The sequence below is a fragment of the Natrix helvetica genome, assembly GCF_964273705.1.
Source record: "Natrix helvetica genome assembly, chromosome: 6".
Lineage (NCBI taxonomy): Eukaryota > Metazoa > Chordata > Lepidosauria > Squamata > Natricidae > Natrix > Natrix helvetica.
The window spans coordinates 72,658,839-72,675,825 of record NC_138553.1 but is presented as its reverse complement, the minus strand read 5'-3'; the positions used below and the strand labels follow the sequence as shown (position 1 = coordinate 72,675,825).

At 38.0% G+C, this 16,987-nt stretch overlaps 1 protein-coding gene across 4 annotated transcripts in view; it reads right to left on the bottom strand.

Annotated features, from left to right (window-relative positions):
- Positions 1–6,235: 6,235 nt before the first annotated feature.
- The window catches only part of CELSR1 (cadherin EGF LAG seven-pass G-type receptor 1), a 191,087-nt gene continuing 180,335 nt past the window's right edge, over positions 6,236–16,987 (bottom strand). Inside the window, exons 31-35 of one of the 4 annotated variants that reach the window (XM_081957473.1) lie at positions 16,762–16,865; positions 14,973–15,140; positions 12,533–12,775; positions 11,076–11,354; positions 6,236–10,480 (exon numbers count right to left, since the gene is read on the bottom strand). In XM_081957473.1, coding sequence (XP_081813599.1) covers positions 11,083–11,354; positions 12,533–12,775; positions 14,973–15,140; positions 16,762–16,865 — 787 coding nt within the window. In that variant the 3' untranslated portion in view covers positions 6,236–10,480; positions 11,076–11,082. Of the gene's footprint in view, positions 10,526–11,075; positions 11,355–12,532; positions 12,776–14,972; positions 15,141–16,761; positions 16,866–16,987 lie in introns of all 4 variants that reach the window. The other 3 variants (XM_081957470.1, XM_081957472.1, XM_081957471.1) reach the window with 3 other exon arrangements.

The following is a 16,987-nucleotide window of genomic DNA, read 5'->3' as shown; positions in this document are numbered from 1 at the left end:
TTTTCCCAGCCCTGTGCAGATGTTAAGCAGAAGGAGACATCACTCAAATAAGTGTGTATAGGATCACAATGTAACATATACAGTTTGAAGAATCCTGTTAAGATTATGTAAGTAAATTTTTCTGGAATGTGGAACAGTATAACTTATGGCTAATTCTACTGTTGTGTGATCACAATAGACTTCTTTATCCTCTGTCTCAATATTTGCCTTTTGGTTGCCCATCCTGTAAACTTTCAAACCAGAAAGCCATTAGCAAATTGGAAGGCAATGTTACAGCTCAAAGATAAGGTAAGATAGTGTGTGTGTGTGTGTGTGTGTGTATGCTGGGCATATCTAGAGATCTCTTTTTTTTCTTTTCCTACTTGTTGAAAAATGAATGGAGCTTCTTAAGGAGCTTGTAATGAAATGTCCTAGTATACGTTAATTAATTGAAATGCAACAACTAGGAAAATTTCTTGCCTCTTGAACATGCTGGCAAGTTTAGATAGCATTTTGAAGAACCTTCTGATATTTGCCTTTATCTATTGAAAAAGCTGCTTTTTGTCATCTCTTCAGCTGTATTTGGGTACTCCAGCACCCAACCCAATTAGAATTGTATTGGGGAGTTGACTAGATCAGGACCCACGTTTTCTGCCTCTCTCATCTGTCATTCTCCAGAAAGTTAGAGGGCACACATCTCCAGTTAGAATCCTGCTTTCTACAAGCAGAGTCCCTATCAGGTTTTCAAGCCTGGGATATGCCTAAACAGAGCCAGAGTTTACTGCATGCCTTCAAATTGTGGAGAGGAGGGATTGAGACAAGGCAAATTTTCTTCTATGTCTCTATTGAGGGTGGGGGATAAATAAGACCTCAATAAACTAAAGAATAACTTTAAAGGTGGCATTGAAAATCATTGACAAAAATGGCATTTTCCTGTTCTGTAATTTTAGTAAAAATTATTTTAACGGCAACACAAAATACACTATGTAGGTTTGTGGGAAATACTAGTGTTCTACATAGTCTGCTTATTTTAAAGAGGAAAATCTCATAGATTCATCTCAAGTCCAAAATTTCTACAATGTCTTTTTTCCTGTACTTAAAATGAAATAATGTCTCTTTTGGGGAAAAGTGTATTATGAGTCAGATTCATAATTGCCTATTATTTCAGAGTTTTCATTGTTTTTGGCACAAATTACTGTCAAGTTGATGTAACACGAGCCCTATCTATGTAATTAAATTATTAATTCATTCCTTTAGATTTGAAAGCTTTTGATATGTATTTGCAAGTAAACAAAAGCTCCTACTTTGTAAATTGAAAACGTTTTAGTTTTTGGTGGTTATTTTACCAATAACTTGAAAGACTCCTAGAAAACACTTCAGTCAATAAGCTTTTAATCATGTTTTATATTTCAACGTGTGAGAGATGTATTTTGGGAGAAGAAGCTATGAGCAATATTGAAGCATCAAGTTGGAACAAGCTGTTCTCCTATGAAGACCAAGGATGGCTTTAGAGCTGCATCATAGCAACCAGGGTTTCTATGGTAACAAAATGATTCAGCCCATGACAGGTTGTAGCACCTGCAACTACCTTTCCCTTCCCCCCTTTTTTCTGCCTAGACCAGAAAATGCTGGAATACCTGTAGTATTAATGACTATATTCACCAAGAAAAATCAAAATTGTATTTGTAATAATAACCGTATCAAGATGATGTGCATTTTGTCTCTTTCCTTTCACTCACTGGAAATTCCATACTATTAATGTAAATTTTTGATTGATCTCTGGAGATGAAAAAAATACTTGGCAGGGAGGATCCTTACAATCAAGCATGCAATTGTTCCCTTTTGCATGACAATTTAGTATCATTACTAAATCAAGGGAAATTATTGGAAATGGTAGCAATGGGACCAATCTCCCTTTCACCATTCCTCAGACTGACTCATCCAATTATTTCTATAGGTGGAGGCTCAGGGTACCCACAGGGTTGAAGTCAAGGTGGCTGCTAAAAGCCCAATTGAAGAAGCTCCACCTGCTTGTTTGTTTTATCTCCATCATGTGCCATCTTAACTTTTTAAACCACACCCTGCGGATCCCTCTGGTGCTGGCTTTATTGTGGCACTGCCGATTGGGGCAACTACAATAGCTGCTATTTATTTTAGTATATACAATGAAGTAAGCCTACAGTAAGTAGCTTGTCCAGCATAAATTTCAGAAGAGAACTACAACAAACCAACAAACACTGAATGAACAAGCTGGAATACACACTCCACTGCACCTACCAAGCCCCAACAGGTGTGTTGATTTCCACTTAGTTCCTTAAGCCAAGGTGAGGTCCTCTGGAAGGTCATGCCATTGGGAGGCCATTAAGTGTAGAGATCAAGGTTGTCCCCTCTGTCGTGCAGTGTAGACTACTCCAGTGTGGAAATGGGGAAGGGTTTCCCCTCAGTAGACCTTGTGTAGGGGTGGGTGTATATTACACGTGGCAAGAACCAGCCCCCTGCCATGATCTTGATCCTGAAAATAGGATAACAAGACCTGCTTGCATTTTGTTTAACATAAGATTGCAAACATTTAGGCAAAGTCAGATATTACCTTTTGTTATCAAGAAGCATATTGGAACCAAGGGTAATCCTAGCTTTAGTGACAGTAATTAAGAGCAGTTGCAGAACAAAACAACTCACAAAGATAGTTATATGATTCTAATCCCCACTTTCCCCTTCTCAGCAAATCCCTTTATAGAATGATGACAAACCCTGCCTTGTGTTTTCTACGAGACATACTTCGAAGATGTATACTTTTTGTTGCAAAAATTATATAAATATATATGGAATTCAAGATAGTCCAGAGCAAAAACCCTTCATAAAGTTTCATGAATCATCATTCATGAAAAATAGTGTTTGACTATTATTATTTTATGTAAAATGATCCCATCAAGACTTAACTGAATTATGAGAGTTGCATTGCTGGTTCAGTAATGTTTGTATTTGTGATAAGTAATTCAGATTTCATCTTTTAACACTACAGTAATTACCTTTCTGTCAGTCTCCCAGGATACCGCTGGTATAATCTGATTTCCTTTGCAAATCATCTTGATGATAGATTTTACACTTTCAGGCTCCTTTTCTACTATGTGCAGGCTGAGCTAGTAAGTCACCTCTTAATAAATATGTTCCACTGAATGAGACTCATAAAATAGTATCATAAATATGATAGACTAGACAAGCCATGATCTGTTGGGTTGTTTCAGAGATACAGTACTTCCTTACCAGATTCCTCAATGCCTTCAGGAGTGGCAGAGCTTCTAATATAAAGGCAGTCCTCAACTTATGACCACAGTTGAACCCAGAACTTGTGTTGTTCATTGAGAAATTTGTTAAGTGAGATTTGCCCCATTTACAACTTTTCCTGCCACTTCTGCTAAGTGCAATCGGTGCAGTTGTTAAATTAGTAACTTGGCTGTTAAGTGAATCTGGCTTTCCCATTGACTTTGCTTGTCAGGAAGTTGCAAAAGATGGTCACATGACCCCGGGATAGTACAACCGTCATAAGTATGAACCAGCTGTCAAGCATTCAAATGTAAACCATGTGACCATGGGGATCCTGCAATGGTCATAATGGTGAAAAATGCTCGTGTCACTTTTTTCAGTGCTGTTGTAACTTCAAATGGTCACTAAATGAACTCTCGTAAGTCGAGAACTACCTGCACTGCCTTGGAAAAGTTGGGATACATCCAAAGATTTATCTGCCTTGAAGATAATCAGTGTTGCGAACTGTAGAATGCAAACATCAGGAGTGGACCACAGGAAATGTTATGCGACACTTTGTATTATGTCATAAAAGGTTTTGATAAATTTTTATGTAATAACATTTTATACCTGTCAAATTTCAATTCCACAGGAGTCATGGCTCCTGGATTTTGTGTAAGTTAATCCATTGGAGGTACCTTGGTTCTGTAGGATGTTATCACCCATCCCTCTCCCAGAAAAATGAACTATCCTAGGAAATATTGAAAAGGCAGAATATTTCCCTGGATGTGAAAAGGAAAAAACATGTTTAAAGAGAGAATAGCTCATTGTAGCTTCCTACCTCCACCCACTTTGTCAATGGGTCATTAAGATGGCCAAGCCAATCCCTTTACATAATAAAGAGTTCTCCCCTTCAGCTCGAGGGGGATGGGATTAAGGCATGATAATATTGGCCCTTTACCCAACTCCCCACATGGCATCTGAGAACTCAACCAAACCTGGATTCAAAACGCAGCCTAGAGAGTTGCCCCTGCATGGCCCCGTGGGAGTCTGACAACCAATCAAAAGACAAGCTCAAGATCAAAGGCCAAAGAGGGCATAAAACCAGGGACTCAGCATCTCAGGTCTTCCTTCTCTTTTTCTCCACCAACACTGAAGCATGTGATCACCTTTTCTGTTCAGGACACAAGCCATGTGGTCCTCTCCTCCATTAAAACCATCTTTCCAAGCAGCCTCCATGTCTCCAGTGTCTTTTTCCCCACTTGGAGCCGAACCCAGAAGGACATTTCTTCCAACAGTTCAAAAACTGTTGCCCTACAAAGCATTGCTTTGCCCAGTTAAAGGTGACGGCAACAAGAATTTTAGTACTGTAGTACTAAAGAAAGTAAAGGGACGTGGTGGCTTAGTGGCTAAGACACTGCGTTTGTCGATCAGAAAGGTTGATATCCCTAGCGCCGCGTAACCAAGTGAGCTCCCGTTACTTGTCCCAGCTTCTGCCAACCTAGCAGTTTGAAAGCATGTAAAAATACAAGTAGAAAAATAGGAACCACCTTTGGTGGGAAGGTGACAGCATGCCGTGCGCCTTCGGTGTTGAGTCATGCCGGCTACATGACCATGGAGACGTCTTCAGACAGCGCTGGCTCTTCGACTTTGAAAGGGAGATGAGCACTGCCCCCTAGTGTCGGGAACGACTAGCACATATGTGCGAGGGGAACCTTTACCTTACTAAAGAAAGTACTGTAGTAATATAGATGAATTCTTATTAAGAAACAGCCCATATTTGAATACCATTGAAAATTTTGTAGTGTCATGCATGAGAATGTCTACATGTTTTGGACATTTTCCTGAAATAAAAGACTTTTAATAGATCTTTTGTCCTTTTAACCATGATGGGGCAGATTTCTTTTCTAAAATTACAGGTCTCCACTTGTTTGGGCTCAGAAATTGAGTAGGATCAGGGAGAGAAGGTTTTTTTTTTCCCTATAAAGGCTTTTTGGCTTTATTTACCTTATTCTCTCTGTAAGGTGATTAAAAGGAATATAGCAGAATAATCTGAAGAGTTTTAATTCTTAAATTTAAATTTAACAAATTAATTTCAGGAGGAATACTGAAAATTTCAGACTTAATGGCACTTGCAAAGCTTTTGCTGTTTGGGTGGGCAGAAGCAGTCAAAAGCAGGTAGTCCTCAACTTACAACAGTTCATTTAGTGACTTCGTTACAACGGCATTGAAAAAAGTAGCTTAGGACCATTTTTCACCGTTACAATCTTTGTAGCATCCCCAGGATCACATGATCAAAACCCAGATATTTGGTAACCATGTTCATACTTACGACCAAGGTCATATGATTTTGCAACCTGCTGACAAGCAAAGTCAATGGGGAAGCCAGTTTCACTTAACAACCAGGTTACTAATTTATCAATTGCAGTGATTCTTTTAACAGCTATGACAAGAAAGATTGTACAATGGGCCAAAATTCACTTAACAAGCATTTCACTTAACAACAGGAATTTTGGGCTCAATTGTGTTAGTACGTTGAGGACTCCCTGTATTCACTGCCCATGGAGCCCTTACTGATGATAAAATTGCAAATCTTAAGTCTTCAGCTGCAGATGCATTATTAATATTGTTGAAATTTAAATTGGGAAGATGCACATTGAACGTAACGGAGAGGAAAATAATACTGTATAAATGTGAAAGTGCTGATTATTTCCTAGAGAATCCCACGTATGACTTACAGCTAATTAAAGAAAACATATTTGACTCAGAAACAGATGTCTGCCATGGGAGAAAATGTTTTTTTTTTCATTTGTACTTGGTGTTGAACTTTACTGAAGGCAGCAGTGCCAGCAGCTGAAAGAGGCTGATGAATCACATCTTTCGATCCACTAAAATGATTTTTCCCCCCTAGAATGGTCTTTATTCCTAGGATGCTTTTGTTTTAGGGTCAGTTTGTTCTTGGTTTTCATAGCATTCTGTAGAAAGTTTTGATTTTACATAAAGCCACAGTCTGTAAATCATAAATCCACAAGGCATCATTTTATGGAAATAAATGGTTATCATAAAAATACAAACAAATTCAAACCTTTAATTCATTTGCCATTACATTTTCTCAACTGTGCTCAAATTCCAGTGTTTTGAACTTTAATAAATATACATTTTTAAAATTCTCCGGTGTCTAAAATGGTAAAAAATAGGTCCTTATTTCCTCTGTGGTTAGCACACGCAGCTGGTGTTCTGATCAAAAATAACTCACTACATCTCATTGGGCAAAATATACACACAGACACAGATGTCACATCATTTAGCACATATTGACGAATGATAGGCAAATAGTTACACATTCAATTTTTTTACATCAAAGTTTTATGCAGCATGAAAGCAACATATATATATATATATATATTTAAAGAGCATGACTCTTCTCCTCTTCTAAAAAGGCCTCGTGGAATCAAGGTTGATTTAAAAAATAATAATTTAGCAAACATTCATTTTATATGGGACTAGGTTTGAAAAAAGTAAAATTTGTACACACAATCTTTAACAAGAGAATAGCCGAACCTCCAATCCACATTAAACACTTTTACAATTCAGAGGGTCAATAGTTTAGGTAGATTCTTAATTCTCCCACTGGAAAAAAAATGGGTGTAAAAGTCTCTAACTTAGTTGGACCGTGCTTGACAGTTGACATCTGCTTTTCTATATGAAAGTGGGGGGGAAAGCAGCAAGAGTTCTGAGAAATATAAATACGAAACAGCTGATGTTCAAAACAAGAACATCTGTTCTTCTCTCCATTAACCAACATTATTCTCTATATCAGCCTTTCTCAACTTTCGCAACTTGGAAGACGCGTCGACTTTAATTCCCACATTGGCTCAGGAATTCTGGGAGTTGAAGTCCACACATCCTCAAGCTACCAAGGTTTAGAAATACTTCTCTACAGTGGAGGTCTCCAACCCCCTCCAACCCCCAGAAGTGGCCCACAGAAGAGCAAGCAAGAATGCAAAGTCGCATTTGTGTAAGCGGCGCAAATGCGCAAAACGCATCCTCTCCTTTCCCCCCACTGCCTCTGGTCCGCAGAGTGGGAAGGGTTGAGAACCACTGCTCTACAGTTCAAAAAAACATGCTTTCTCACAAGGCAATTCTGGCACTTGGGTTATTTTGGATAATGATTGTGCATGTGGGTACCTATGCGTGCATTGTCAAAGTCAATAAATTACGTTGCTTGATAATATAAGAAATGTTGAGCTGCAAAGTGAAGCATTTTAACTTTCAGACCATCCACCAAGGAATATGCATGCTTTCTCAGGATTTACAGAAATTCAAAAATTCAATCTTGATTTGAATTAATACAAGCTGGGCTGTTTTCTTAGCAAAATAAACAATCTGGTGATTCAAATCTGCACAAGAAACGTTTTAGATTTTGTGCAAGTTCATTAATTAAATCATGCTTGGTATGCACCTGCTTATTTTCTTACACATTCACTCAAAGTGAAGTAGTCTCACAGCATCAACTAATGCAGGATATATTTTATAAACAGGAACACACTTTTGTTATTCCGAAAAGGTGCTATCCGACTTCTAATGTTATTCCTACCGTAAGTAACACAGCATTCCTTCTACAATGTCACAATTGTAAAGGAGGGGTTTCTGCAGTTAGAAGTAATGCTTAGTATAAACTACACCACAAATAAAACAGGAAATGATCTAAATGCTTTCATATTAAGCACAATTAAGGGGGAATTTTTCCTAGCACTGCCCTCTGGTAGGAAAGGAACGTCAACAAGCCAATAAGAGATGCTAAATTATGAAACTTTAATTCAATTTGAACGTGTAAAATTGTGCCTCCTACCCACCTACCTCATTCTTCTGATTAATAAATTCCAAAAATATCAAAAAAGTAATAATGCAAACAAAATTCAGAGATGTCTTAAAATATGTTTCCGCTTCATTTTTTTCCCTGTAGAGGTCCATTTCTTTGAGGGACAGTAACCTTCCCCAGATCAAATTCTGAATCTATAAATCTAAATTTAGAGTAGATGACAGATTTCTTGAAAAGAAAAAAAGGATTATTGGATCTTCCTAAGCTTTCCCGCTCCTGATGCTTTTTAATTGGAGAGGCAAAATCATAAATGAGAATGAGTTCAGAAGTAAACGCTGTGTTCTCATATAGGTTCTTCTAATAATATTTTAAACCTTGTATGTAAATTATTAATCATCATCATACTAAGAGTGGGCTACTCTTATCCTGATATTCCAGAACTGAGAGAAAAGGCACTTTGGTAAAAAAAATCACAGCTGACTGAGGCCACTAGGAAATACACAACTAAGGCAACATTATTTGGACTAGAGCAGTTCTGAAACTGTAAGTCAGGAATCTAGGGAAGGGGTTTTACAATTAAAGACAAAGAAACAAGCAAATTGCACTTGAGAATGCTCTCAAAGTTTCTTGCTTTATCCATGCAAGCTCAAGAGGCAGTTGTAGTACCAAAAGTTTGTGAATTCCAGTGAGATGCAGGTTAGAAATAAATGATAAAAGATAAATAAATACTTTTTTTTTGTCCAATGCTAAAAACCAGTGAAATTATCATTTTTATCCGTGGGGGAGGGTTCACATCAATTTAGATGTGTTTCGGGATTTATGCTCTACAGATTTCCTATTTTATATGATCTTTTTTCTCCTTTTATATATATATATAGTAGTTTGATTAATTCCAAAGTGGTTTGAGTTAATGAAAATCCCTGTTATTTTACCCGTTGACTGAGAAAAATTAATTGTGGGTCTAATCATCCCTAAAACATTCCAAAATAGACCTTTTCTCAAATATACCTTAATTTATAAAGACGATAGAAATGAAAAACCGACAGAGCTGCTCCTTTCTCCCCAACTGTTTTGAGCACAACGCTGTGAAGATATTTAGTTCCCTTGACAAGAGGTTTTATTTATTTCAAAAACCGTTTCGACCTTTGCTAAAAGATGGAGTAATTAAAATATTCTTAGACTTTTTCTAAAGAGTCAATTATGGGAACAGAGTGTAATTTTGTTTTTTAAAAGAGTAAAATGAACAGGAGGCAAGCTTCAAAAGTTAGATAAATTTCAACAGAATTAGATGACACTATTAAAAATTTGTAGTAATTTCAAAACAATGCTGACAATTGGCTATGGACTCCACCTAAGGGGGAGGAAGAATCTAAATATGCTGAAGGATGCAAAGAGGGCCAAACTGCCTTAGAAACCTACCAGGAGTACATTTATGAGATGGATTCCTAAACTCTGCCAAGCTAGAAGCAATCCACAATTGGATTTACGTGACATGTTAAGGCACAAATGAACAAGCCACCTATTGTAACTTAATGCAATGAAGAAATCCAGTGAGACTCCAGGCTTACGCAAAAATATTGTCCTGAGGCCATAAAAGTACACATTGCAGCCTTTTTTTAAAAAAAAAAATCAGATTCATATCATAAATGAATGAATTTAGATACCCTAACATGTCAGTCTTTTTTAAAAAGACTCACAAATCAAGCTTTTGATTCTTCTCCCTTTCCCTCTCCGCTGAAATGCCAAGTACAAGTAAGCTCATGCAATTCTTTTTTAATATAAAAAATATCAAAGTTCTTTGCTCTCCTGCTATCAAATTTGAAAAAAAAGAACACAACAGCACTTATATGAAATGTACAAAAGAACTGCCATATAAAACGTATAAAATTATCTACAGCTATATATAGATGTATTTATATATATTTATATAAAACAATGTATTTTAAGGCAAGGTGTCCCTTGGGATAGAAATTGGAGAAGAACTTTGACGGGATACATTGTCCTCCAGAGCTCTGCAATCTTGCTGAAATTGAGTAAAACCCCAGCATAAAATCAGATCTTGTGTATTATTGACGATTTATTCCTCAAAGTCTCTTGTTCAAGATGGATTTCTCCTGCTCTATACTCCTTGTGGCATTGCTATGGCTCAGACCATATTTCAAAGGCATTTCCTCCCCCAATAATGAATTCCATTTACTGGTCTCCATATGGCACAAATGATGCAGTCAGGCAAGGGCTCTCTTGGAAGGGCTCTCTATCTGTAACTTCAATGAGGAACTCACAGGAAATTGTGGCATTGTCACAAGTAGGTGCAGATTCCCATGGTGACAGTCTTGGCATCCTCACTCCATGGCAAATGGCAAATGAATGCAGACTCCAACCACAGGTGCCGACCACAGTGTTACAGTAGAGTCATTTATCCAAGGCAACAAGAGTCTTCACTATTTCCTGATGATTCAAATTGAAGTTTCATTACTGCCTCTGTTCACGAGAAGAAGTAACCATGCAACTTAGGGTTAAATAGTGCCAAGCTGACAACCGCAAGTGAAATTACTAGATTATTATAGTTATGTTAATATGCAGAAGAAAAGCCATGCTTCAGCAGCTAAGTTGACATCGCAAAAGGCCAAAGTGACAGAAAATTCTGGATAAGTAATATTGGGGAGGGGGGCGCAGGGTCTTAGGTGAAGGTAACTGACAAGGAAAACATTTTGGGAGAGAAAGACAGAAGTTTAAGTTTGAGAACACAAAGCGAGTTTATCTGATTGGATCACAGAGATTATACTAAACCTTACAGTTTTTGTGACTCAGAGGTCACAAAAAGTGTTTCAAGCTAGTAATCTGAAAAGTGCTAAAGGACATGAAAGAGAAATAGGGGAGGGGGAGAAGCGAGGGGAGAACAGATTCTGTTCTGATGCTGATTCCTGAATGAATGTCCAAAACAAGCCACTGAAAAGAATTAAAGGGTAAGTCTTTGGAAAGAAATGAGCACCAGAAACTCAAGAGAAAGTATCACGGTAAACATGCAAACGTGGCACTCACTCAGAATCCGAATTATTCCCAGCCGTTATTGTCCCCATGTGAACATTCATAGCTAAGCCATTCGTCTGTTCTGGAGGATTTTCTCTTCTTGGGATTTTGATGGTTACTCCAGAGTCTGAAGTGGAGCGGACACCATTGTTAGTCCCAACAGAAGTTGTTTTAGGTGAGATGGCAGTTTGATGATAGTCTGACAATTTTTCTCGTAGTCGATTCTTCATGTTTTTGTCCACCAATGGAGGAGGGTAGGTGATTTTATTTTTCAATATGCCTAACACAGGGAAGAAGAAGAGGATATGGCCATCATATTAATATAATAAGACAAACCCCCCACCCCAAAAGATGCATTTAGTAAAAAGGCTTTATGCATATTTATGCTTGAAATGAAGAAAGTTTCGGCTTCAACTTCTATAATACTCTTCACTTAACATACCTGATGCCCATCAGGATATGATCTGCCCCACCAAGCAAATATAGGTCAATAGGAAAACACTACCTATTAATTGCAGTTTATGGTGAGAACTATTTTAATAAGGAAGTAGGATTAAAACACTGAAGGAAGTCCCCTATGTTTATAAAGACTTCCTGTAAAGGTATTGGAATTCCTGCCACTTCATACATGAAGCTAAAAGAAATAGAGCCTGGCCAAAATGTCCTTTCTTGTCACAAACCAATTAACAGTTTTCAACAGCCAGTCAGCATAGGTGTAATTTCAGATTACAAGAACAGCATCTTAGAAGTATGCTTGCCAGTATGTGAAATGGCTTTAAGCTATGTGCTAGTCGTTCCCGACTCTAGGGTGCGGTGCTCATCTCCTTTTCAAAGGCAAACAGCCAGCGCTGTCTGAAGATGTCTCCATGATTATGTGTTCAGCATGACTAAACGCCAAAGGCACACGGAACGCTGTTACCTTCCCACCAAAGGTGGTTCCTACTTTTCTACTTGCATTTTCACATGCTTTCGAACTGCTAGGTTGGCAGAAGCTGGGGCTAGTAACGGGAGCTCACCCCATTACGCGGCACTAGGGATTCGAACCGCCGACCTTTCGATCGACAAGCTCAGCGTCTTAGCCACTGAGCCACCATGTCCCTCTTTAAGCTATAGCATTGAACAATTTAGTTCTTATTTTTCTTTGCACTGCAACTTGCATTAAGAGCATAACAAGAACTGTATCAGGTGAGGCTAAAAGTTCATGTTTCAACAACTTGTTTCTTGTGGTGGCCACCCAGAGCTCTCTAGACAGCTCACAAGTGAAGCAAATTCCTTTTAGGTTTGTTCCCCCAGCAATCAATATACATGATAGATCTGAACCTGAAGGCATCACATCATTAAGAAAGATTGATACTATACTCCATGAATGTATCTTCTCTCTTATTAAAGCCATATAATTAAATAGTGTTCACCCCACTGGGCAGTAGTGAATTTCATAATTAAAACCTTCTCGAATACCTTTCCTCTGTTCTGGTGGCTGATGGTTTTGATGAGGGAGTGGTTTATTCTCCTTCTGCTGCCCCTCGTCCTCTTTTTCCTGAGGTATTTCACTGCTGTGGTTCACTTGATTTTCCTGATGCAGTTCTACATTAACTTTGGTTTCCACCTTCAGTTTTTGTTTTGCACTGGGCTCCTCCTCATCACTCCCATCGACACCCTCAGATGGCCAGTAGGGTCTTACATGATTGGGGACTGTATCAACTGCAGGGTGCAAAATATTTAAAACACAATACAAACACTAAAATTTCAGTGAGAAACTCTTCAGATTTCTACAATTATCTTCAACTTAAAGTGAAAAAAATCCATGGGCAAATTTTTTTGGTTACACGATGGAATTAGATAAATTGCAAAAAATGAGGGATAGAAACTATAAACTGACAATGGCTACTGCATATAAGGAAAATATTTATAGGTGGCATTTGCCGCTGGCAAGATTGGCAAAAATGTTTAGCAATATGTCTGCCAAATGCTGGAAATGTAATCATACCCAAGATATTATTATCATATGTGGTGGATTTGTAGGAAAGCAAGAAAATATTGGAAGAAAATACATACTTGATTGGAAAAGATGATTAAGCAACACATAGATCTGAAACCAGAAATATTTTTGTTGGGTATAATGCCAGAGGGTTATGATAAAGGGACTATATATTTAGTTTTGCATGCACTGACAGCAGCAAGGATTGTATTTGCACAATATTGGACAGAGAACACTCCATCAGATGAGGATGTAATTCGGAAAATATTAGACTATGCAGAAATAGATAGATTGACTTTCAAAATAAAAGACAAAGAAGACATAGAATATTATTTGACATGGAATAGATTTTATGAGTGGTTAGAAATAAGAAGTAAAAATTAGATGAAGAATGATTATTGTTATGTATGAATTAAATATAAGATGGTTTATAATTATAAATATGCCAATATAATTAACAGAATTATGAATAAGCTAATATAAAGAAGAAATTGAACCAAAACTATTCTGTTATATTATTACTGTTGTTACTAGCATATGTGTTAATATTTCATTTTGTTCTCTTTTTGTTTTTCTTTTGTAACTGATATACCCCGACAATAGACTGTATTTAAAATGTTTATGAATAAAAAGAAAGAAAGAAAAGAAAAAATATATCAGGAAGGAAAGACCTTTCTATTGCTCACTGTTCACAGATAGGTTGAGTCTTTATGATGGTCAATGATCAATCCACCAAACACATTGCGCACATAAAATTAATTGCTTAGTTAATTAGGTAAGCATGCCAATCAAACTGCTGAGCATGTCTTGTATTACAGGACAGAATTTGCCACAACTGAAGAAATACTGCAATAATCACTTGAAACTGAAAGTCAAATTTGTAAATAAAACAGATTAGAATGATGAGGAAATGCAATTAAATGTGGAGTTAACAGCTTGAGGCAGATGTCAGCATACAACAGACAAGAGACCCCTAATGAATTCAACAACTCCTTTCCTCCATGGGCTTAGTCTAGAGTTGGATGGAATAATACTTATATTGCCCTCTAAAATCACTAATGGAATTTCTATAGGATATTTTTTTGGTATTTTAAATATGGCACTGTCTTTACAAGGAGACTGAGGTTATGAATATCTAAATTGTATCGATGGGGTTTTCAGGTAAGCAACCTATTGTCTGCAATGTCTATGGAGATTCTCAATCATTCAGGTCATAGTTGTCCCAAAGGTGCTTTTTTTCAAGAGGCAACTGGACTTCTCTTCTCTTCCAAGAAGCTTCTTCAGCTCTGATTGGATGGGGGGGGTGAAAGGAATATAAATCCTTCCATTCCCCGCCATCCAGTCAGAGCTGAAGAAGCTTCTTGGATGAGAAGCGAAATGTCTTCAAAGAAAAAACAAGAAAGTCCAGTTGCCTCTTGAAAAAAAGCACCTTTGGGACATATTGTCCTCAAAAAAATCACACACTGACTGACTTTCTTGGCCTCGAGGCTCAAGTGTTTATACCAGGGGTGTCAAACTCGATTTTATTGAGGGCCGCATCAGGGCTGTGTTTGGGGAGGGGCATGGCCAGGATGGCTGTGGCTGGCTCAACGTCACTCATCGAGGTTCTGTTTTCAGCCCACTCAGGCTCTGTTTTCAGCCATGAAAGCCTCCTGCATCCCTCTGCCAGCAAAAATGGAGCTTGGGGAGGCCGTGTGCAACTTCCCTGAGCTGTGTTTTCTCTGGCAGAGGGTCGCAGGAGACCGTTGTGGCCAAAAATGGAGCCAGGGAGGGCCACGTGTAGCCCTCCCGAGCTTCATTTTTGCTGGCAGAGGCACTGCGGACCAGTCATTCGCTTTTTCCAGGCCAGATCGAAGCACTCCGCGGGCTGGATCTGGCCTGGTGGCCTTGAGTTTGACACCTCTGGCTTATACTCTTTACCTTTAGGAGTGCTGTGGACTGGGATCCGCTCATTGTTTTTCACAGTGCCCGTGTTCCATTTCTTCTCCACGTCTATCACATCTTCCTCACTATCTGACGAGTGAGAGGAAGCGTAGGAACTGCTGTGTTCATCGAGGGACAATTCACTGTCAGAATCAGAATCACGCTCTATGGATAAAAATAACCAGTCAGCCAGTGAAACAAGCTGTGACGAATAAAATTGAAATTTTGCCATAGATTTTCTGCAACTCCCCTGGGATGAGCTTTTTACTATATGCAGCAATACAGCCAGGTGAGATTCCTAAGAGATAAGATATGATACTAGGAAGCAGCAGTGTGAGTAAAACCTGTTAACTAGAGGTAGTCCACGACTTAAAACACTTCATTTAGTGGCCATTCAATGTTAAGACGGCACTGAAAATAGTTGCTTATGACCATTTTTCCAATTATCCATTGCAGCATCCCCATGGTCATATGATTTACATCCAGATGCTTGGCAACTGACTCATATTTATGACGGTTGCAGTGTTCAGGAGTCATTTTATGACCTTCCGACAAGCAAAGTCAATGGAGAACCCAGATTCACTTAACAAGCGTGTTACTAATTTAACACCTGCAGTGTTTCACTTAACAAATGTGGCAAGGAAAGTCATAAAATGGAACAAATTTACTCAACAAATTTCTCATTTAACAACATACATTTTGGGCTCAATTGTGGTCCTAAGTTGAGGACTACCTGTAATTTCTCTTTATGCACAATTGCCTGGTTTTTCTAAGAAAAAAGGTAATTCTTGGATTCCATTAGCCATCACTTTTGTTTGAGAGTGGCAGAAATAAGCCTTTGTGGCAGGGTGGATGTGGCCAGCTGACACCTTCAGTCTTCAGCCACCATATTGTCATGAAGACACAGGAGACTCACCGGAACAGAGGACCTTGGTGGAAACCACTGTAGTTAGAACAAGTATCTAACAATTTTTTTCTCCTTTGAAAGCAATGGTCTGCTTCCGCTTTCCTGATCGGTATGGCCTTAACTTTCCTACTGTCAGAATCTCTGATTTGCTAAGATAGCCAAAACAAATGTAAGCTATTTCTACCAGTAGCCTCCCACCGTCCAGTACGATCCCACAGAGTTGGCCTCCTCAGGGTGCCGTCGGCCAGACAGTGTCGGCTGGTGACCCCCAGGGGGAGAGCCTTCTCTGTGGGAGTGCCTTCCCTCTGGAATGAGCTGTCCCCAGAGCTTCGCATAATCCCTGATCTCTGGTCCTTCCGATGCACCCTAAAAAGTTGGCTTTTCCAGCAAGCCGGCCTGGCCTGTTAATTTTATCTAATTTTTAAAATGTTATTGTCATATTAATTGGGTTTGGGTTTTTTTTTGAATATTTATCTAATTTCCTTTTAACTTTTGTGATATGTGTTTTTTAATGTTGTACGCCGCCCTGAGTCCTTTGGGAGAAGGGCGACATATAAATCCAATAAAACAAACAAACAAACAAACAAAACAAACTCCATGGGTCCATTCTGGTCCATGGTAATTGATAATGAAACCATCATCCTGTGCCTTTTGGTTTGTTTTGCATCAGGTTAATGAAACTGAACTAGGAAATATGGCCCTAACTGAGAAATAGCAAAAATAATAATAATAATAATAATAATAATAATAATAATAATAATAATAATAATAATAATAATAATAATAATAATAATAATAATAATAATAATAATAATAATAATAATAATAATAATAATAATAATAATAATAATAAATTCTTGGATTTTTTATTTCTCTTACCATTGGATTTTGATGGCTTTCTTTGGAAGATGGAAGAATCTCCTTCTGGATTACCAGCTCTTGCTGGACTTGATATGCTGTGTTTCTGGGCAGCTTCATCTCTACTAAATCAGATAAGTAGATAAATAAATATTTCCCAATCAATGCTTTAAAAAATTAAACAATACGGATTCTTCTATATAGCTTTATACCTGTATTTATTTATTTCTGGTTTGTTAATCATCTT